This window comes from Anarhichas minor, unplaced genomic scaffold, assembly GCF_050575085.1.
Source record: "Anarhichas minor isolate MPS153535 unplaced genomic scaffold, ASM5057508v1 ptg000033l, whole genome shotgun sequence".
NCBI lineage: Eukaryota > Metazoa > Chordata > Actinopteri > Perciformes > Anarhichadidae > Anarhichas > Anarhichas minor.
In genome coordinates, this window is record NW_027466479.1 from 8,710,809 (window position 1) to 8,733,576 (window position 22,768).

Here is a 22,768-nt window from a genome sequence, read left to right on the forward strand (position 1 = left end):
ATATAAAAATATATGATGTATATCATATTCAGGCCCTCAGGCATTCTGTATTACTTTCAAATATGTTTTATCATGTAGATGTGCTTCTCAATGTAATGTTGTAATGTAATGTTATCCCTGTTGGTGAACACTAATGCCTCCTCTCTTCTTCTCCTCTCCTCTCTTTCTGCACAAGATGGAAAATGAGTCAGGCAATTGCTCTCAGTGATTCTGCAATAAATATTATCTGTATTGGTTAAAACAAGACATTAGGTGTTTATGTATTGTGTGTGTGTGCATGAGACAGCAGCTAGAAAGCTGCTAAGAAGTCAGAAAAGACAGCACTGAAGTCAGCACAGAGGAGAAAGAGTCAGCATCTTAGAAAGAGAAAGAAACAGAGAGAGAGAGAGAAAGTCAGCATGTCAGAGACAGAGAGTCAGTGAGATGGAGAGCGAGGCACTTTAACTGAATTATCCTTTAGGGCGTAATAGGAAACATGAGGACAGCGTGCAGGACGGTCTGCTGACAGCAGTCTGGTGATGGATCGAGCCAAGCAGGCTCAGACTGAATAAGCTGTTTACCAGTTGATTAATGACAGAGCACACGGCCTAAAAGCCTGAAAAAAAGTCCTTTAAAATGTTGACAGACTCCTGCTAGGTTCCGACGCTAACAGCTTTCACAACGTCTTTGCTTTAATTTCTCTTGTTTCTTTACTTTAATCTGGATATGTTGTACGCTGAAATAATCAGTGGGCTTAGACAAGGTGTGGGTGTGTGTGCGTGCGTGCGTGCGTGCGTGCGTGCGTGCGTGCGTGCGTGCGTGCGTGCGTGCGTGCGCACTTGTTTTACATTTTCTATTGAAAATGTTTGATACAACTAAGTGTTGTAAAATTAAGCATTTCAAGCAACCAACACTTTTGACACAATGATTGAAAGAATACAAAGACAATAACTGACTGACTGACACTAACATACAGTTGTTGTGTATTGCCTCTTTCTTAATGGACATTTTGTCCATTTGTGGCAGCTGTGTTAGAATAGATAAGGTGCTGCTGAGGGTCTTTCATTGTAGGGGAGTGGAGGACACTGTTTTTAAAGACTGTGTGGTAAACTTGCTGATCCTACATTTGACTGTGATGTTTTGTGTGCTGGCTGAAGGATCTCAGTGAACAGATGGTATTCTTTAATCCTGTCTGTGCCAACATCATTTTGACCCACATTTCAGGAAAAGCCAGATTATTATTTTGGTTCGTGTCACACAGACAAAAAACAGACGACGACGACTCGGTAATCTTTGATGCATTTGATGAGAGGACGATGATAAAAACAGCCTGATCAAATAAATCCACTGTGAACCTGGTTAGGTTAATGCAGGCTTAATTAACACCACTGTGGGAGAGGTGAGGAGGATAATTACACAGATAGTCCAAGTTTGTATTTAGATACAACCTGACCTTACATAAACAATGTATCATGATCAAGGGGAGACTAAAGGCATAGAAGTACTCCAATCCATCATTAATTCAATGTCTCAATACGAGGGAAGGGTGTCAGAGTAGGGATTTCATCAGTTGGGCCTTAATGCTTAACTTTTTGGAATTTGTCAATGATTTGACCAGCTAATGTTAAATCAAACGGCTTATTGTTTCTCTAATTTGATGTTTCCTATCCATTAAATGATCAACACTACAGTTAGTTTTCTGTAATCCCCAAAGGGCAGAATTTTGATTTCAAAGGTTTCATAATGTTGATGATGATGGTTGGTCACAAAAATATTTCATACAGCAAAAAGTAATGAAATTGATCAATATATTGACTCAACCCAACGGCAAAAGTGCAGAATGAAACCACTTTGGTACCCACTTAATCTCATGTCATTTTTCACCTATTGCTTAGATTTAGTCAAAAGTTAGACGAATAGTGCCCCGATATCTGTCCTACATCTCAAAGCAATATGAATATAAAATATACATGTCATAAAAGTAGAGCCTAGGCTTTTAAATAATAAGTTGTCATAGGTGGGAATTTCACATAAACATATTTAAAGTAAAGCAAAACTTGGACAGTGAGGAGTAAAATGAATTTTGTCTATGATATGTAACAAAGTATGAAAAAAAGATATTGCTTTTATAAATCCATTAAACCTTATGGAGCTCAAGATTGTAAAATGTATCTCTTACAATGTTTGAACTAGACTCTTCAAGATCCATGATAATAGATAATTATGGGGTGCAATTGAAATTATTCAGTTACAACAAACGTTTAAGTTTCACAAAGACATACTTTTGCTATTATCAAATATACATTGATGTGTTTTTGTCTTTCATTACTATTTGATGAAACACCCTCTCTGTGTGATACTGCACTGTGCGGCAGGGTTAAGCCTACGTTAAGCCTTGGTAACAGGCTACTTTCCGCAAGGATGGTCACGGATAGGAAACATTTTATACTTCGTACAGTTTCTAGTTGCAGTAAACCAAAATTCTTAAACTCCTCAAAGTTCTTCATTTTGTCTGCCTGCCCGCGGAGTAAGAAAATGTTTGATGGGCTTGGACACCCGAACACCTGTATGTACAAAAAAGTACCAAAAAAGTCATAGTATAGTGTGTCGTATGTCATTGTATACTTGGAGTCCTGCACTCTGTCCTGCCGTCTGCCCGTCAAGTGAAGCTTGATCCGGCATACCACGATGGAGGTCTCTGTAAAGATGTGGGCTCAACAGTCATCGACCTCCCTTTGATGCTTTTGCCTGACGTCTTATTTCATCCGTCTTATATTCCTGCCATCGAACACCAGACAGCCAGGAGCAAGCTAGTTATTGGAGTAGCCTTAGACCCTATAAAAAAGTCATAGTATAGTATGTCAAAAAAAGTCATAAAAGGTCATAGTATAGCATGTTGGAAAAAGTCATAGTATAGCATGTTGGGAAAAAAATTATAGTATAGTATGTCAAAAGTTTAAAAATAAATTCACAGTATGTTGAAAAAAGTCATGGTATATTATGTTGAATGTTAGCGTCAGTCATAGGATTCAAGGATTATTAATTTTTTATTATGCAACACAAGAAAAACATGACAAACAAAACAAAAACAATGGTGTATTCCTGTAGCGCATTTTTTTAATTTGCAGGAGGAACGTAAACAGCAGCAACAACAACAATTCTCTGGGGAGATAATTTAACAGAAAAAATCATAGTATAGCATGTCAAAAATATTCATAAAAATCATAGTATAGCATGTCAAAAATATTCATAAAAATCATAGTATAGCATGTCACAAATATTCATAAAAATCATAGTATAGCATGTCAAAAATATTCATAAAAATCATAGTATAGCATTTCAAAAATATTCATAAAAATCATAGTATAGCATGTCACAAATATTCATAAAAATCATAGTATAGCATTTCAAAAATATTCATAAAAATCATAGTATAGCATGTCACAAATATTCATAAAAAGTCATAGTATAGCATGTCTAAAAAAAATCACAAGTCATATTATAGTATGTTGAAAAAAAACATACAAAATTCATAGCATAATATGTCAAAAAGTCATAAAAAGTCATAGTATAGCATGTCATAAAAAAGTCTTAAAAAGTCATAGTATAGCATGGTATATTTTTTTACATGCTACACTAGCATTTAGTTTTTACTTTTTTATGACAAACTATACTATGATATTTTTTATGATTTTTTATACTTTTACATTTTTTATGACAAACTATACCTTTATTAATGCACACTATACTATGCAATTTTTGGGCATTTTTTGTGGTATACTATATTAATATTTTTATGACAAACTATGCTATGGCAATTTGTTTATTATGGTATACTTTACTATGAGATTGTTATAGATGTAGTCATGACATTTTTTATACTATACTATGGTTTTATATTATGACAGTATTACTTTTTATGACATACTATATCATGAAACACATTATTATGACAATTTTCATGATATTTTTTAACTACATTTTTGTGACGTACTATACCATGACATTTCCAACGGCTTTTTATGACATTCTATACTATGACATTTTCAATGAAATATGGCTCCATATATATATATATATATATATATATATATATACTTTGTTTTTTATACTATACTATACTTTCAACATTCCTATTTTTTTACATACTGGATCATTCATTTTTCTTGAAATACTATACTATGAAAATGTTTATGACATTCTTATGGAATAATATACTTGGACATTTTATAAAATACTCTATCATTATTTTTATAGCAAACCAAACGTATCATACGAAACTATGACTTTTTTATAGCATGCCATACTGTGACATTTATATGACCTTTTAATGGCATACTAAAAAACATGACTTATTTCATGACATTTTGTGGCATTTTCTATGAGATACTATAATATGACCTTTTTATGAAGTCTTTTTATGAGACACTAAACTGTGAATATAAAAATCGGAGGGTCCAGTATGTCTCAAAAAACCGTCAGATTGAAGAAGAGATACTTTTACTCTAAACTTCAACAGAAAATGTTCAGCTTGGGATGCTGTTCTCACCGTTTTTGATTACCATCATGTTTAGCTACAGTCAACATTATTGACAGACAGCCAATAAAATTCTCTAATCAACCTTGATTGAAACCGGACAGGGCGTGTGGGGGATGGGGGTGCGTGGATGAAAGGGAGCGAGGGCTGTGTCAAACTAAAGTTAAAAACGCAAAAAAAAAAAGGCCGGAAAACGAGCGATTTGGCTTTAACAAAATAAGAGCATAACGTTCCCTAAAACGAGTACGTATAGCCTCTATGCATACAATGCTTTGTTTTTAGATTAATCACCACTGTGTTTGGGTTATAATACATCAGCAACTTGATAAAGAGAGATGTGGGGTGATATTCTCAACCGTGAGGTAGACGAGATGACACATACAAGTTCAAAACTCACGGGCTCCTCGTAGCCGTTTTATTTTGAAATACTTAGCCGGAACTGTTCACATTCACAGTCGCCGTCTTGACTTGACATGAAAGCTTAGTTAGTTGGTCCGCAGAGAAAGACAACGGGAGAATAACGGGAACTGGCTGGAAATTAAATCAAACGAGAAAAACGCGGCGGAGCGTGAAAGCTGAAACAATCAGGTAAGATATGCTTCTAAATCCGCCATGTTATTTGTTATTTGTGCAACTTCTGGGAGTGTTAGTGACATCTTTCCCCATTTGGAAAGATGTGGAGCCATCATCAGGAGTAGCGCTCGCTGTGAACTGTTGACGTTATTTGGGAAGGAGCGGTGAACTGCAGGGCGGTGCACTCCTGCAGCCTCACAGTCGAGATGTTTTTGTTCCGGACTGTGGTTCATTACTGCAGCTGGATAACTCAGGACTACGCAGTTAAAAGGATACATTTATGTTAAATAGTCAAAACACAAAATAGTGCGCCAACGTGTCATTGATCTCGTTAGGAGGTCTCTACAGACCCAAACAACAGTGGATTTAAGCACCGTTAACTGTGATTTCACAGCATAAACTTGCAAGGAAGTATCCTTAAAAAGCTCTCCGTGCTGCCTTTTATTAAAAAAAAGCAAATGAATATCAAAGATCAGCACTTGTTGCGTAAGTTGTGATTCAGATTTAGGAAACATCCTGTGTGGAAGTCCCGTTCTGCAACCTCATCATGGGCGACTGCTGCGCGGTACAGGGAAGATGATGAAAGGGCAATTGTCCTGAATCTCACACACTGCCCAAACATGGGAAGGCTGGGCAGCATATTGTAGGGCCACTGAAGAATGTTTCCTTCTTAAGCTGGCTTTGGACAATGCTGCTATTTGTCTACTGTCAACTGTGCTGTCTCTTTTAATTCTGCAGACCTTGGATGAATTACCGGTGATGTCTCCTCTTACAATTTAAATATCACCATTTCATATTAGTGAAATTCTTTAGTGCTATGCTTCATGATAATGTCACAGATATTATGGCCTTGAGATGTTTGTATCCCACAAGAGGTGAGATTTGTTTCATTGTTCCTGGCTTTGTTTAATGTGTCCATCTCCCTCTTTCTCAGGCTGGAATCTTCTGCTTCCACTTCCTGGAGGTGGGACTAGCCGGTGGGAGTACTGGAATGAAGGAAGAAGCAGAGAGACAGTGATGAAGATGCTCTCCACGTTCAATTTACACTTTAGCTGGTGTTAGTTTTTGCAAGTTTAGACTGAAGAAGTTGATAACACACATCTTTTTATTACCTCTTGCTTGTCTTCTGGCAGAGTCAACTTATCGGCATCTTGGCAGAACACCAATACAACCACTTTTTACAGACAGACAGTCATCAGTTTGTTGGAATCATGGCAAACATGTGCCCATATGGCCGCTTCACCCACGCCGTGGTGCGGGGCATCCCGGAGACCTTTGGGAAAGCGGTGGAGGGCGGTCGTGAGAACGCGGAGACCTCGGTGGACCTGGCCAAAGCTCAGCGTCAGTTCGGTTGCCTGACCGGAGCCCTGAGACAGAAGGTGGGCCTGCAGCTGATCGAGATCCCCCCTGACCCCGAGCTGCCAGACAGCTGGAGGATAGAGGATGTGGCCGTCATCCAGGGAGACACGGCGCTCATCACCAGGCCCCTCAAACAGCAGAGACGCAGCGAGGTGACGCGGCTTAAGTTCAGCACCATAATCCTCTGACAATGCACTTAATCTGGCTTTGTCTGACAAAGGGCAGCAAGCAGTAGACATTTGTTTCAGTTCATATCATTATGGTGAGAGAATGACCTTGCAACAGATACTTCACTTGTTTAGATGTAATTAAGTTGCCTTTTGGAACCCATATTATCTGAGACGTGAGGGTAGACTTTAGAAAACCACCTTTTCAAACCAAGAGGTGATGAACATCAAATCGTCATCATGACGCCCATGTTTGTGTTGACATTTGTTCTTAAAGTTTGATTTCTCAAAGCACTCTAATGTAGATGTCAGAGGTTCTGTTGACACATTATTTTAGGGGGCTGTGAATTATTTCCAAACAAAAAAAAGAAATCCTGGAAAGAATTATGAAATTTGGTACTAATTATTGGAGAAATAGGGATACAATTCAAATGATACACATCCAAATACTAATTAATTATGCTTTATTTTACAGGTCTGTAATATCCTAATGTTTTTTCTGGCAAGTTCAGTGGAAACAATGAAATTTGGTCCTAAAATTCCTTCCGTCTCTTTACTCCTCTTCTCTCCAGGTGGAGGCAGTGAGGAGGGTGGTGTCGGAGCTGAATCTGACTGTGGTGGAGATGGGGGCCGAGGAGGGGGACTCCGGAGGGGCCACGCTGGAGGGCAGCGACGTCCTCTTCACGGGAAGAGAGTTCTTTGTCGGCATCTCCTCCCACACCAACCACAGAGGGGCGGAAGTACTGGCAGACACTTTCAGGGTAAGAGGCATGAAAGAGAAGATGAAGCAGACACATCGTCAAAGAGTTTTTTGTTTGGGTCTTTAAGTTATAACGGGATGATGTACTTTGGAGGAACTTATCTAAATCCACTGCCAATGAATATATTCACTTTTTTGCCAGTGCAACAAAGACCGTCTAAGAGCCAAGATGCTCGTCATAAAACAAACCCAGCTGCCGAAATGCCATTTGCTGTGTCGCATTTGGGCAATCCTGGTCCGTAAACAGTGATGAATGAGGCCGTTCAATTGGCCAAATAATGGAGACCACACAGTGGGGCCCTGCCGCGACCCCACCCGTTAGTATTGATTCCTCCACTTCTCTTAAGTGCACTTCAGCTACTCCTGAAACACACGCAGACACTTTGCATCTGTGCGGGTTTGTGTGTTGTTGCGTGTGTCGGGTATGAACTGGTGTCGGTGGGAGGGCTCATGTGGTCAGAACTGGGGATGAAAGGAGGACAACCACTGAAATGTGTTTAGAAATATTACACTGGCATTTTGCATGCTTTTAAGTTGTCATTCATAAAAGTATTTGTAATAATAACACTAAGTGGTAGTGAACGTTATAGCCAGTTTTACTATTGTCTTCCTTTTAAGCAATACTTGAGGACTATTCATACCAAGAGGTGGCAACTGCCTCTGATCCTTAACAAGAAACTCCAGAATCACACAACGGGCTGCTCTGTGTCCAGCTACAAAGGAGTAAAAGTTTGGCACTTGAATAGAGATTATTTGTAACACTTTGTGCTTTGACAAACTAGACGAGGGGACATCAAAGAAACCTGGAGGGACAGCGTGTTGGTTAAACCTTTCTACCTCCGTCTGTTCAGGACTTTGCCGTATCCACCGTCCCCGTCTGCGGTGGCGCCCGACTGAGAAACGTCTGCTCCATGGGAGGTCCAGACACCATCATCATCAGCAACAGTGACGGGGCCAAGAAGACGCTCCGGGTACAGTGCTTGTATTTACAGTTAGTGTTCATGTACAGTATGTGTGTGTGCGTGAGGTGCTAAGAAATATAAAATAGCTTTAAAGGAATGGAAAATTTGGGGAATACGCTTATTTGCTTTCTTACCGAGAGTTAGATGAGTAGATCGATATTCATTCAGACTGTAGCCAATAGGCCACTTTAAAATGGACAAGTCCAAGCAAAATCTCTGAATGTGTTTTTTTGAATTCATGAGGAAGATTTGAAGTGGATTTTAATGATATGATATATTGGTATACTGATGACTCATTATTAGATATTGGAAAATGATGTCGTAGGCAGACTATCGAGCTTATTTTCCATCATACATAGTCTGTGTTTCCCTTCGCTCTGTCCGAACATGAACTGCACACATTTATTTCCTAACTGCTGAGGTCATATTAATAATGGCACTAATGCTCCCTTTAGTGTATAATGCTGGGCGTGGCCCGCTGCAGTGTGTGTGTGTGTGATAATAAGTGTGTGTGTGTTTGCCTCCAGATGATGGAACAGCTGACTGATCACCACTATGAAGTGCTCACTGTTCCAGAGGAATCAGCAGCAAACTGCATCTACATCAAAGGTCCGTCTAAGCTGGACTTCCTGCTCCACCGGCCTGCAGAGGAATGTCCCGACAGTGTCTCTGTGAGTACAGCTGGGGATTTAGTTTCTTTATTGCAGGCCTCGGGTTCAAAAAGACACTCATCTTTGTTAAATTAAAGGGTTACGGCAGCTTTATCTTATCCCTGGCAATTTCATGTTGCACTACCCTAAAAAGCTGGGGCACTCGCAGGAGACTGATAGGATAATCAAAATCGCAGAGGTCAACATATCCTGATTAAACATTGGATCACTCGCAGCACTATCCTTCAATGTTGACCTGTTAAAATATCTTAAATTGTATCTGCTCACATTGTTTTCTTCTTTCAGAATACCGTGTTAAAAGGTGACTTTAGAAAATAGACACTTCCACAATGTTTGCTTTGATGCATTAGAAAAGGTACAAAACACAGGCGATAATTATTTTGCCGACTGTATGATTGATGATCTAAATTTTAATCAAATAAAAGACAAATCAAGAACATTCAGTCGGCAATACCAGCTGCTTAGGTCCCGTTTCTTCTTTTGTAAGCCAGGAGTCTGAGATAAGTGTCTGGATGAGTAAGTCACTTCCTCCCTCCTCCCTGCAGGCTTTCCAGAAGCTACAGGACTACACCCTCCTGCCTACAGCCTGCAGCGAGGCATCCAAACTGGGAGCGTCTCTGTCCTCGCTCTGCCTCCTCATCAACAGAAAGCACACGTATTTCTGACCGTCGGTATGCTTCACAGCGTTTACATGTTCACGGTGGGGTGAAATAACAAACACTTCACAGCGTACTATTCTGACCTATTTATTTCTTGGGGAAAACATCTGTAACATCTGCTAACACTCAACTCTTGGCACCGCTGGTTTCCTCAAACTTTAACAGAACTATCCATGAAGCCACTAAATTCAATGATAGTTTCACTGTTTTTACTTTTGATCACCACTTTTCCAGTTTCTGCAGACTAACTTTAAGAAATGTAAAAAACTATGGTACCAAATTGACCACAGAATGCAATTTAATGGTTCAAATATACCAAAGTATGAAGGGAAAGGGTACAGCTGTGAAAATGGAACCTAGGTAAACAAAATGGATTAACCAAGTCTCAAATTGACACACGCCTATATTAACCAAGATGGCACCAAAGGCAAAAAGTTACTTATGCAATTACATTTTAAGACTAATGCTTTGAGGAACTTAAATAGAGTACTTTCAGACCTGCCGATTTGTAGAATGTCTCTATAATACTTGTTTTAGTATAGTCGTTTTACTGACACTCAATTTACAGGATGTGTAGCTGCTAAGAATAAAACTGCAGAGTTTTTATAAATAATTAGCTTTCATATGTGAATTTGTAGAAAGTGTTGTGATGCCAATAAACTAAGTGAAAAAGACAATTATCTTGTGTAATTGATTTTGCCCGTTCACTGTCAAAGACCGTAAACAGCTGTGAAGAAAAAACAAGGACTCAAAACCTCAGGAAATTTCTTCAAATTTATTTGTTTTGTTAGAAAGCAAAGATTTTAACGGTTGGACTTGGCAACTCTCTCCAACTCGTCCTTCTTCTTGATGGCATAAGAGTTAGATGAACCCTGAAATTAGGAGAATCAGCAGTTAACATACATAACTCAACATACTCAAATGTAAACAGGACCAGGATTATAGGTTATGTTTAATGTCCACTAACATGAACACATGTTGAGTTATCTGTAACGGCACACTTTGAATCTGGATGAACTGTTACCTTTGCGGCGTTGATCAGCTCATCGGCCAGGCACTCAGCGATAGTCTTGATGTTCCTGAAAGCAGCTTCTCTTGCTCCTGTGCACAGCAGCCAGATGGCCTACAAGACGACAGAGCAGCACATTAGTGACCGAAAGATTCACTTTGGTGGAATAAACACCGACCGCCAGAAGTGTAATGTATCTGAGTTGGTGATTGACTGGGTCACAACAGACTACAGCCAATGAATAAGCAAAGATATTTCCTCTACGAGCACTCTAGCACACCAGGATAATGGGAGATACCCAGGCGTGACTCTAGCCTCGCTTATTGCATGAAATACAAACAACTATTACAGCTTTCACTTAAAAAAAATTAAAGGAATATATATTGGTGAGAAACACTTTCTTGCTGTTGCTCACAGAAATTGTAAAATAAATAACTGCAACCCGATATATTTTTGGACATTTATAACCATATCTAATAAAATGAAAGTCAGTCTAAATCTTTTCTAATTCAGTTCATGTGAAAGCATGACACCTTTAATGGTTTTGTTGTAATGCTACATAGTGAATGAACAATTACCTCCAGACTTTAAAAGAACAGTTTTTAATGTAGATTAGCGTGGTTACCTGGTTGACTCTGCGGAGGGGTGACACATCCACAGCCTGCCTCCTGACGGTACCAGCACGACCGATACGGGTGGAGTCCTCACGGGGTCCGCTGTTGATGATGGCGTTCACCAAGACCTGGAGGGGATTCTGGGAACAAACATTTCAACAATAGTAAGAGATTCCTATTAAAGCAAAACCTGTGGCAACATCAAGAAAGATATCCGTGGCAGCACAGGATACAAACTGAAACCTGACAAAGTTCTGGTAATCTGCTCAATGTTGTATTACTGCCAGCAATATCTTTAAGTAGTGCTCTGGGCTCTACTGTATATCTGATGTCCCTACAAACGGTGACTTCTGTAATGGGCACCAGAAATGGGACAAATGTTTTTTTTCAATTAGCACAAACAATCCGAGTTGACTCCACACGGGCACCCGGCTACAGTTGTCTGCTATAAAACATTTTAGAGCAAAATATACAACTGTTAAATCTGTCTGGATTTAAAAATAACGAAATAATCAGCTTCTTTCAAAATGTAATTTTGCTTTCCAGTGTAACAGACTGACTCAAATACAAACTATGAGAAGCTCTAGTGTATGAAAACGTGTCCCATACGATCGGTTGGAGTCCGTTAATCGTGTATAACAGTTCACTTTTTCCTGTAGCTTATAATCGATTGATGCCTTCCAAATATCTGCCTTTATGCTGCACACACTAAACCAAAGTGAGATTTTTGTGAATGTTAGTGGGACATACCTCTCCAGTCAGCAGGTGGATGATCTCGAAGGCGTGCTTGACGATGCGCACGGTCATCAGCTTCTTGCCGTTGTTGCGGCCGTGCATCATCATGGAGTTGGTCAGACGCTCCACAATGGGGCACTGGGCCTTACGGAAACGCTTGGCGGCATAACGTCCTCCAGAGTGTGGCAGGTACTTGGCGTACTTCTCTTTCACAGCAATGTAATCCTGTTGTGCACAAAGAGTGAGTTAAACATCATGGTTAATGCAGATTTTAATCCAGCGCTGTTGAAGTACAGTATGTATGAAGAGATAGTGTGTCTGAGTTGGTGATTGACTGGGTCACAACAGACTACAGCCAATGAATAAGCAAAGACATTTACTCTGCGAGCACTCTAGCACACCAGGTCAACGGGTCAGTGACCAGGCGTGACTCTAGCCTCGCTTAATTCATGAAATACAATCCATTTCAGATAACAAAAATAAAACAGCTTCGGTAATAAAAAGGAAGATGGAAAGGATGTATAGAAATACAACAAAGAATTCTAGAAACAGCTTCTTACCTGCAGAGAGATGTCATTGATCTGGACATCGTCGGTGCTCCACTTGCCGAAAAGTTTGATCTCCGGGGACTCAGCCACGGCTGGGGCAGTCTCCCACTCAGTCACTGGGGATGCAATACAAGCAGCGGTCAATTCAAGCCAAGGACACAGAGCACATCACACCAACACAGCCTTGTGTGCACATCCGTTTCTCCTCAAACATTTTCCTTTTCTGAGAGTCAATCATTGTATCAGTTCTGAATCAATTTGAACGTAACGAAATATTTAACATCGGGAAATATGATAATAGCAATAAGACGTAACAATGAACTACACTAATTTAGATTGATAGCTACATAGCAGTTGGTGTAAACCTAACCGACGTCACATAAACACCTAGGTTTACATTTCTCTTTGACTAAGATCACTTATGATCAAATGCAATGCCCGAACGTGAGATAAAACAGCCACTTTCTCAGCAGGGCCCGAGCTGAAGCCTGCTCCTCCAAAGTTAACGTAACGTTAGCTGTCAGCTTACATGCTACCGCGAATAATTGTGACATTTTACATTCGTATACAGATGTGGTGTATTCTTCATTAATAACGTAACGGCAGTAAGTATACCGTTGCTACATTTAGTCAAATAAAGCACTGAGCTCGCGATCTATCGAGGTCGCTGATTAACATGCCGCATCCACATGTGCTAGCAAGCTAGCCACATGCTAACGCTCGGCGCCGTTGTGCTCGTTGGGAAACTCTTAGTGGAAATAAAACAACATTTCGGCAAACGTAGATGTTTTATCTCTATCTGTCGGACAACATGAGCTAGTGTTGATTCTAAATATCCGAGAATAATCTTTTTCAGGACAAATGAAGCGAGCAAAAGCTTAATTCTTCACTCACTTGTCTCTGCCGTTGTGTACCACACTTCTCTGAGACGGAAAAGGGCCTTTTCGAGGCGCCGCGTGCAGATATCCGGTGAGATGGTCGGGTCCTTCCGGGGCGCTAGGCATGTAGGGAATTGTAGTCCTTTCTTTTAGAATGGCTCTGACTAAAAGTGTGTCGCCTGCGCGACGCAGAATACTTACAACGTGAAATACGCTGATGAAGATTTTGCTTTAGTTTATTTGTTTTCATGTTAATATTACTTTTCTGTCATTTTATATATTTTCAGTTTTTCTTATAATTCTGTCTGTGTGCACTGTAAATAAAGGAATGAATGATTTTCTTATTAGCTAAACTGTAAAATACATTTCATCTTTTTCACAGTTCCATGAATCGACATAATGATTTTGAAAGTGAGTATCTGGCATAAATGTAACACCTATTCATGACAGAAATGACAAAAAGAAGAAGCCAAAATCGATATTTGAGTATAATAAATATGATTATATATTTTTGGATATTCATTGTGTATTATAAAAGCATAAAATACATTTTGATAAGTATCACACACAAGTGTCTCGAAAGAGACGATATTAGCACTGATATGTTTAACTTATAGTCAAAAACTATAAATGTAAATTTTAATAATTAATTTCACTGAAAATTTAATTCGTAACAAATAAACATTAATCCAAACATACTAAAAACGTAATATAAGTCAATAAGACAAATACATTTCAGTTAAGTCTCACATACAGTATATGTATTAGGAAAAACTTTGTTTTAATAGGATTAAGTAGTACATAAAAATAAAAAAAGTAAAAAGCTAATCTGAATTGAACAACTAATTATCTTCTGAAATGTTGTTCTGATGTGTCTTGTGACTTTGAGCTATACTTCCAGTTTATTTACCCATCATAATATGCTAGTTTGTTAAATTGTTATGAGGTGGTAGAGTGCTTCCAAACATGGCTAGACAAGAACCATCCCTGGCAATACATTCTAACACAAAAAGATGTTTAAAACTGTCTTTTATTGAGGAATAGACAACATTTGACACATTTTCATATGCGAACCAGAGACTGTAGAAATTGTAGGAGTCAAAATAGTAGTTGCTGTTTTGAATTTTTAGAAAATGGTCCATAACTACATTTACTGTTTTCATGACAAGGATATCCCTTAAATAGTTAATTAACTTGTACAAGTACACATTAAACAAAGGATGCAACAATATCGAAATAGTACTGCAAATCTACAACTTTAAAACAGTTAAAATCATCCCATTTCCCTTTTTTTTATTCTGGTTAAACCATGTGCAAAGCATACATTTTTACTAAATAAAATAGACATTCACTTCTTGTTTTATCCCACAAAAGATATTTCCATTCCTTTTCTTCGTTTGAGAAACATCTATAAAGTACATAAACATCCAACAAAATGCAAGAGAAGGATCAATTCCTTTTCCAACAAGTGGACAAAACATGAAGGTTGCTCAAACGCCTGAGATATCTAAATGCGATGGGAGGTAAAGAGCGCCACGTACAATGGTCTGGTCGACAAGTAAACACTAATATAGCACTACCACTCTCCGGCCACTCTACATCCACTCCTCTATCTCATTATTCTTTTAGCACCGTCACTAAAGGCAGCGTGTCGTAGCACTTCGGTATGAGACATGAAACACAGGGACGAGGGGAAACTTTAAGGCTCAATCTACTAAAGCTCCAAAGCACTGCATGAAAATATTAATGAACATGATATTCATGATCAGATGTGCACACTAAAAGAACAGGAAAACATGACCCACCTCGGGTTAAAAATGAAAGAATAAGAAGATATAAATTACTGCATCATACGATGAGCAGAGCAGTGAGTCTGTACATGGAGACAAGATGACAGAACATCGCTCAGGCACTGTTGTGTGGTGTTTTGAGGTATGTCTGACCAAACACACACACAGACACACACATGGATATAAATACTGTATGTATGTGGGCATCGCTTTCATGCTAATTAAAGGGACTCAGCCTCATGGAGTCTTTCTCTCTCACTAGTCCCTATACTTTACTGAAATGCAATACTAAATTGCTGGACTGCTCCTTTAATGTATGATTTGCTATATCGTTGCTGACTGTATTAACCCAAACCTAGTTAAACCTTTATCAAGTTTATATACATTCGTTGCTTCTGACGGTTTGTGCCTTGTGCTTATTTTATGGGAAAATATCTTCAGCACACAGACAGAGATGTGCTGGATTTGTCCAACAGCAGCAACACGGCCTAAAAGAGATCATGAAAGGAGCAGTTTTGTGAAATGCACGCATTCGCTTCTTGCCGAAAGTTAGAGAAGAAGAAGATCGATACCACTTTAACGTCCGTACAATAAATATGAACAGTCAGCAGTTAGTATACAAACAGCGAGCCTGGCTCTGTCCAAAGGTTAAAACAATCTGCCTACCAGCATCTCTAAAGCACACTAATTAACACATTACATCCTGTTTGTTTAATTTGTGCGTGTGGTTTATGGGGTTTTATTTCTTGGCTGCGAGCAGTATCTCCCTGGAGTTTCCACTGGTTGCCTGACACCCTCACTGTGACGATAAGACGTAACTGCATCTAGCCAAGAAATTGTCGGCACTGCGGTACATAACCTCCTTTTACACTTCAGTTGTTGTACAGTTGTAACAAACAACACAGAACATGTTGATTAGTGAACTTTAGAGGTGCTGGTAGGTGGATTTTGTCCGCTTTGGACCGAGCCAGGCTGTCTGTTTCCCTTTGTTTCTCGTCTTAATACGAAGCTAAGAAAGCAAATAAGTTTACATACAAAAATATCAAACTATTCCCTTTAAAGTAACCTAGTAGTTACGAGGATTAACATGAAAAGCAAGATGTATCAACGAGACACAAACCTCACCAGCAGAGAGTATAATTATCAAGTCATTTCTAAGAACTGTAATCCCCCAAAAAATTAGATTTCATCCTCACAAATGCTTGCGAGGGTACTTTAAAGTGACCTTTCATACGTGGTGGAAGTTAAGAGCTTATAAAACTGTAGGGTGTGTAACTCCGTGTGTGTATCTGTGTGAGTGTGCGGTCAAAGAGTGTTGCTCTACACCAGCCATTTCTCCATGCACATGTGGAACACCGTCTCGTTCTGGTGCCAAAACACGTGTTCGACGCCGGGAACAGAACAGACGATCAGATCTCCACGAGCCGCCAGCGTCTTCAGACCGAAAACATCTCTTAAAAACACCTGAAACAGGAAGAAAAACAATGAAATAAGGATGTTCTTCTTCTTTAACCTTTTTTTTTACATTTTTAAACAAGGCATATTCTCCCAAGGTACTACAAGTATGATGTGCTTCATTGGGATGGGAACATCCAAACATCAGATATGAGATGTTCCAGTTCACCACTAAGATATTTTACTGGGACGTTAGTGAAGCAAAAAACTTTATTTTGGATGTTGAATTTTTTTCTCGCAAAACAGGCAACAATGATGCTCAGGGCAAAGTACTCCTGATGTATAAGGAAAGATGGTCTGTTGACGTTTGGCACGAGCATAAATCATGAACATATTACGTTGCAGAGGCTTATATGAAGCGCCCTTTAACTCAAATATTTCTGAGTACACAGCTACGCTCAATTACATTACCACTAGCTACATAAATGTGCAGGTTTTAAGGCGCTCACTGAAGAGAAATAATCTTCGATTGTTATGTGATTTAGGTGAGATTGAAGATGAAGTCTTTCATATCTTTTATTGATCTTTATATGATGATTTAAGGTCATCACTTTTCAATTCAATGTCTGTCAAATTGGGACCGAAGATTAAGTTGTTTGTTTGTAATGTAACATTATATGTAAAAAGTTCTGTGCTTGTCTGAAAGAAATTGTTGCTTCACTGCAATTTTGGTGTCTTAGACGTCCACGTGTGCTTGTGCATGACAAAATAACTGACTATAGATGATAACAATCCAAAATAATATGAAAGTATAAGTAAGGATCACAGAGGGCACTGTATTAAAATAAAAAACAGCATCGTATGGGTGTGTTTGTTGTGTGATTTTCACTCACATCTTGATGCTGCATCTCAACGACAGTCTCGTTGTCGTCATAAAATCCAAACTGACTAAAAATCAGGAGAGAGACAGAAGTGTTATAAATGTGTGAGCATCACATGAGAGTCATCTGATCAGCCACAGACAAAAAAAGAAAATCTAGCAGAGCGGAATAATGTGTGAACTGAGTATCATATGACACCGGAAAAGAAGAAGACTATTAAATAGAAAACTCATTGTGTTTGAATCGATGTGAACTGGAAAAACGAATCACTCAACTGCAGCAGAGGAAACACTAACCTCAACAAGTTAAGTGGCTTTCATCAGCGGTTCAGACGCAGGAATAATGCCTGATTAAATGTATTAATTCTGCTGTTTCAGAGGCTTTTTAACACGAGGGTCAGGTTCAGGTAAGTGAGCGCCTCAAGTGTATTTGGCAAAACAAATGTTAAAGCATTTGAACAAGCAAGATGACACCCCGACTTTCACTATCAAACTGCGAAAATCTCATGTGCACTGTGTCAAATATAATCGTAAAATAGTTTAGTCTATTTCAATGAATGAAACCATAAGTCAGATGAAAAGACCACGAGCACAACAACATTTGATAAAAATGCTGAAGACAGAGGATGAACTCACCTCGACTGCCAGGGAGTGATGACGCCATCGTCTGGTCCTCCGATCAAAACCAGCTTTTTGATTTTGAGGAAGTTCTTCTTCCACTCTGAGATAGAGGGGTACATTACTTTATTACACTTTATTAGGAGTGCCTGTAATAACCTATTGCAACCCAGTACAACAGCTCTGCTATTAACTCTAGACCAGAGGATTTAAGACTGTGAGGTATTGTATTGTATGTATATGGTTTTATTTAAAGTGCTCGACCTCATTTTATAAAATTTTGTATTTTTTTTCTTCATTTAAATATGTTTTTTCTTTTCTTACCTCTCAGTCAGCCTCTGTTTGGCTGTGACATGTGAATTTCCCCACTTAAATCAATAAAGTCTTATTTATCTTATCTCATTGTAGTCCATCTGTTATGTTTTTCCAATAATGCCGGATGAATTTCAAGAAGTATATTTCTTCCCAAATGGATTTATAGTCTCCTTTTTGAATGAAACAACAATTGCAGAGTTTATCAACTTCACACGTTATTCGTTTATCACACATTTGTTATAAACAAATGTAATTACAATGTTAAGACTTGAATAGCCAAAGTTTTTATTTTGTAATTATAAACATAAAGGACAATTGATTACTGTTTGCTGGTTAGTAATGTAATTAATGACATCTGCATGTGTACTCTTGGTATCTTTAATTGTATTGTGATGAGTTTTCTTGGTATATTGTGTTTATTGTAAATAGTCTCTTTGCGTGTGTGAAATGCTGAACCTCTATTTGAACCATAGGTGACAAAAAAACAACTAATTTAATCAATTAAATTAATCAGTTTTTCTAAGAACAAGCTGATAACAAAAGCACAACAACTTCCTCCTAACCATTGATGTCTTCTGAGTTCAACCTCACTGTTTCATCATTAAGACAAACATACACTGATTGCTGCATTCATCAAACTTATGGATGCGTTTTGACCACAAGGAATGTGCTGACCTGTTGCGTTTGGATTGGGTCTGTCGCTGTTGAGCAGAGCCAAGTAGTCGCTGCTGTTCACATAGAGGTCTCTGTGGTGGGGGTCTGGAGGAGGAGGACGAACAAACAGTATGTGAAAACACTTGTTAATGAAGCTTTCTTAGACTACACCTCCTGTCTTTGGGTCTGATACACTCTTCAGGACAACAGCACACTGAATATCCAATGTTCAGGTTTGACAAGATAAGGAACATGAATTATTCTCACCATTCCAGTAGTTGCAGATGGAGATCCTCTGACCTACTGACGTGTAGCAGAAGTGGAAGAGGTTGGACTTCACCAACTGTGGGAAGAGGTACCTCAAGTAGTCTGTGTCTGAAGAGACAAAGAGCAGGATGAGGAACATGCTTGAGGGTGAAACCGGTTTATCCCATGATTATTAGGCCACTTTGGCGCAGTGGAAACAAGTTGTGAACCGAGCAGCTGACACATCTTCAGCTTTTAAGTTGATATGTTGAGCTTATTAGCAAACAGATGCTTATTCATACATCCAGCTGTTACTAATATTCACTCTTCTTTTAGATCTGTTTTGATCTCTACCAACACCCGTGAGCAAATATATGGCGAGCGACCCCCTTTTCACGTCGTCACGCTGTTTTGATGTTGGATATATTGTTCTTAAGTAAATATTGATTTATAGGTGCTTTAAACATGAACACGTGTTCAGCCTTTGAAATTGAACCCACCTCCATATTGGCCGGCCTGAGGCGCGGACAGAGAGATGAACGATTGGACGTTGTGGTCAGAGAGAGTGGAGAGGATTCCTCTGCAAACCAGCCCACCTGTTGAAATGTCAGCAGAAGATATTTTTCGTCAGCGCTTTTTACCTTTTTCGGTCAACAGTCAAAAACCTGAAGATATTCAATCGACGATCACATAAGACAAAATAAAAGCATAAAATGGAACGAGGCATTTTGCTTGTAATTTGCTCAAGTGATCAAATCTTAAAATAGTTTCAAATTCATTTACTTTCGATCAACTACCCGATTAATCGTCCAGTGGGTTTCAGCTCTAATCATATTGATTGCATGCACTCTAAAGACTGCACACCAACATTTTTAACATTCATGTTTTTCCAACTCCTGATTGAAGCGGAAATCCCCAAATTCACAGAAAAATCTATCCAGTGAATAAAACAAACAGAGAGTCTGGTAAAGCCCCACCCTTTTAGATAAAAGACTATTCACAACTGAGGTCAGTTATCCCAAGAATTGCATACATACCAAGACTGTTTTATAATCTAAAAGCAAATACCACATGTATGTCTCTTTATCACTTGCACAAATGCACTCAGACCTTGAGAGTAGCAGATAAAGTGGACCCCGTCTTCTGCGTTTTGCAGTATTGGGTAAATAGCGGCCTTGAATCCCTCCACCTGCTTCCACATGGGCTCCAGGCTGGCACTTCTGTCAAACAAGTCGATGACTGTAACATTTGTTCCAGGATGAGACTGCAGGAGAAAGAAGGAGGTGGTTTCAATTCATAAAACAGGGTGCACTGGGCTTGTGGGGAGGAACTGTGTGCAACTAATGTCCCATATTGTTGCATGAAGCATTAAACACGAACAAGAAACAACTCTAAGCTCAGTGTTAAAAGCAACAGCAGCAAACCAAACACCCCGTATTAACAAAAGTCCACAGTGTTTTTTAGCAACGAATAGATCAAGATGTGCTTTAGATATTGATTATTCATCAGAAGTCTGTTTGGTAAGAAGGCAGACTAACCGAAACAGACAGACCGAGGTCTAAATCTCCGCTTTCTATTTTCATTTTCCTCCAGAAATAGTCTGGTTTCAATCATCAGCTTTCTAGGTGTACAAAAAGAGGAACTTAATCTTGGTTTGTGCCTCATCAACCTTGCCGGAGTCCCCACAAAATCTTCACCACTTCCTCATCTCAACCCGGGTTATTCCTAACACAATCTTAAACTGTGTGTTTTTGTCAAAACGGTGTGTGAGGGGTTTGGAGGATTCAAGCTGAGAAGCAGGACAGGCCACATTTCACTGTGCATTGTGAACTGCATTACCACCAACTCATTCTCACAGATTTAATCTACCAAAAACGTCCAGATTGGCTCACGATTTCTTGGCAATTTTTCATACACAAACTATGGAGAACATGACAGAATAACAACAGGTTATGTTAGACCAACATAACACATTTACAACTCTTGAATACTAGATTTAATTGAGCCTACATTACATAACTAACTTTTATTTTTACAATCAACACTTGCATATGACAAGGTACTAATCTCTCACTCTCCTGTGGTGCTGCTGCAGGAATAATGCAGAAAAATATACATTTCGAAGACATGTGACTCTACGGTTATGATAAAAGCTGACTAACAGTACATACAGCATGGCGCAGGTCCACAGTTGCTGATAACATGTGGTGATATAAGCTGCAAGGCCTGCAGTATACATTGCATAAGGTCAACTCCTGAAAAACAACATGTATATACCTACAAAGAACCACATTGAACCAGTCTCTTTGTGACGACCACTCACCTCGTTGATAAACTGCTGTAAATGGTTAAAATCCCCTGAGCTGTCGAACAAACCGTGGACTATGACCACCGGCTTGAACCCGACCACCGAAGCCCAGAGACACGCACCGAGCAGCGGATACAGCAGCCCGGCCGCCCCGCTGTACCGCCTCCCCTTTCGGCTCAAAAAAGCAGAATGGGAGCCCTTCATTATAACGCAAAACAATTCAAAAAACACTAAAAAGGTTTACTAAATCAAATAGATAACTTTAAAATGAAATAAAAACATAAAATCTTGATGTTCGGCTGATGTTATGCTGCCATCTTCATCTCCATTTCTTTTTCCAAGCCGCGGTACAAAAAAAGCTCGTCAGTGTCCCTTAAACTATCCGGTTTTACACAAACTTTATGTTTTAATACTCAAAAACACTTTAAGACCTAAAACAGCTGCTGAGCTTTGCTTTGGTTTCTTCTGTTTGTTCCGGTTTTATATTAAACGTGATGAAGGCACGGTTGGCGTCATTTCCGGTTCCAGCTTCTCCAATCAGCAGCGTGGATACAAAGTACACATTGTACAGTCAGTTACAAGAGTCATTATAAACATTATATACACCGTCTAATAACGCAGAAGGTAGAATTATTCACGTTATTACCGATTCTTTTATTTTTATTTTTATTCAGTCACCTATTAAAAGGAATTTACAGTATTTTAAATGATCTATTTAGCCAGGCCAATGATTAATAAAGCAGAAGGAATGAAAAAGATCATGTAAACTGAATAAAATAACAGCATTCAATATATCATTACAATGATTCCTAAGAGATATATCAAAGTGTGGGTTCACAATTTTTCAGGTGTCTACATGTATATTGAAACAGGGTTTTCTTGCTGTAATAAGTCCTCCTTATTATCCTGGCTGTTAAAAGATCTTTTCCGAATGCAATCTCAGCTTGATGGGAGACGAGTAAGAGATTAGCACAACTACCATGTGGTTTACTGCATAGCTGAAATAGCTCACCGAGTTGGGATGACATAGCACAAGCACACTAGTCGATGCAAAACAAACACAGCTCCACCTTTGCTAATTACTGTCATACTCTCCCTCTCTCTCTCTCTC

At 39.0% G+C, this 22,768-nt stretch overlaps 3 protein-coding genes and 2 non-coding genes across 5 annotated transcripts; 1 reads left to right on the forward strand and 4 right to left on the reverse strand.

Moving 5' to 3' along the window:
• Positions 1-4,325: 4,325 nt before the first annotated feature.
• On the forward strand, positions 4,326-10,338 carry ddah2 (DDAH family member 2, ADMA-independent). The gene is made up of 6 exons (XM_076105942.1): positions 4,326-5,104; positions 6,024-6,600; positions 7,188-7,376; positions 8,227-8,346; positions 8,865-9,008; positions 9,554-10,338. Exons 2-6 carry the CDS (start codon positions 6,301-6,303, stop codon positions 9,671-9,673), a joined length of 873 nt encoding a protein of 290 aa, XP_075962057.1. The 5' UTR covers positions 4,326-5,104; positions 6,024-6,300; the 3' UTR covers positions 9,674-10,338.
• Positions 10,339-10,422: 84 nt separating this feature from the next.
• Positions 10,423-13,585, reverse strand: rps5 (ribosomal protein S5). Its single transcript, XM_076105623.1, has 6 exons — positions 13,468-13,585; positions 12,586-12,689; positions 12,041-12,250; positions 11,302-11,430; positions 10,692-10,790; positions 10,423-10,539 (listed from the first exon to the last, which is right to left on the reverse strand). Coding segments are annotated over exons 1-6 (612 nt in total). The 5' UTR covers positions 13,469-13,585; the 3' UTR covers positions 10,423-10,470.
• On the reverse strand, positions 10,866-10,997 carry LOC142965550 (small nucleolar RNA SNORA3/SNORA45 family). Its single transcript, XR_012957702.1, has one exon. It is a non-coding gene; the product is annotated as a small nucleolar RNA SNORA3/SNORA45 family (small nucleolar RNA).
• Positions 12,336-12,468, reverse strand: LOC142965551 (small nucleolar RNA SNORA3/SNORA45 family). The gene has a single exon (XR_012957703.1). It is a non-coding gene; the product is annotated as a small nucleolar RNA SNORA3/SNORA45 family (small nucleolar RNA).
• Positions 13,586-14,463: 878 nt separating the features above from the next.
• Positions 14,464-22,150, reverse strand: ppt2b (palmitoyl-protein thioesterase 2b). Its single transcript, XM_076105622.1, has 8 exons — positions 21,673-22,150; positions 20,460-20,613; positions 19,850-19,945; positions 19,371-19,478; positions 19,125-19,208; positions 18,153-18,237; positions 17,530-17,584; positions 14,464-16,705 (listed from the first exon to the last, which is right to left on the reverse strand). The coding sequence occupies exons 1-8, from the start codon at positions 21,859-21,861 to the stop codon at positions 16,562-16,564; spliced, it is 915 nt and encodes a 304-aa protein (XP_075961737.1). The 5' UTR covers positions 21,862-22,150; the 3' UTR covers positions 14,464-16,561.
• Between the last annotated feature and the right edge of the window lie 618 nt (positions 22,151-22,768).

Bases quoted from the DNA above. Each gene is read 5' to 3' on its own strand.
- ddah2 (XM_076105942.1), top strand. From the start codon at position 6,301: ATGGCAAACATGTGCCCATATGGCCGCTTCACCCACGCCGTGGTGCGG. The intron at 7,377-8,226 runs GTAAGAGGCATG...CCGTCTGTTCAG, and splicing joins TACTGGCAGACACTTTCAGG to GACTTTGCCGTATCCACCGT. The intron at 9,009-9,553 runs GTGAGTACAGCT...TCCTCCCTGCAG, and splicing joins AATGTCCCGACAGTGTCTCT to GCTTTCCAGAAGCTACAGGA.
- ppt2b (XM_076105622.1), bottom strand. From the start codon at position 21,861: ATGAAGGGCTCCCATTCTGCTTTTTTGAGCCGAAAGGGGAGGCGGTAC. The intron at 20,614-21,672 runs GTGAGTGGTCGT...TTTCTCCTGCAG, and splicing joins TACAGCAGTTTATCAACGAG to TCTCATCCTGGAACAAATGT. The intron at 16,706-17,529 runs GTGAGTGAAAAT...TTCCTGTTTCAG, and splicing joins TTGAGATGCAGCATCAAGAT to GTGTTTTTAAGAGATGTTTT.
- rps5 (XM_076105623.1), bottom strand. The intron at 11,431-12,040 runs GTATGTCCCACT...GTTTGTTCCCAG, and splicing joins TCCACCTGCTGACTGGAGAG to AATCCCCTCCAGGTCTTGGT. The intron at 10,791-11,301 runs GTAACCACGCTA...GTCGTCTTGTAG, and splicing joins CCCTCCGCAGAGTCAACCAG to GCCATCTGGCTGCTGTGCAC.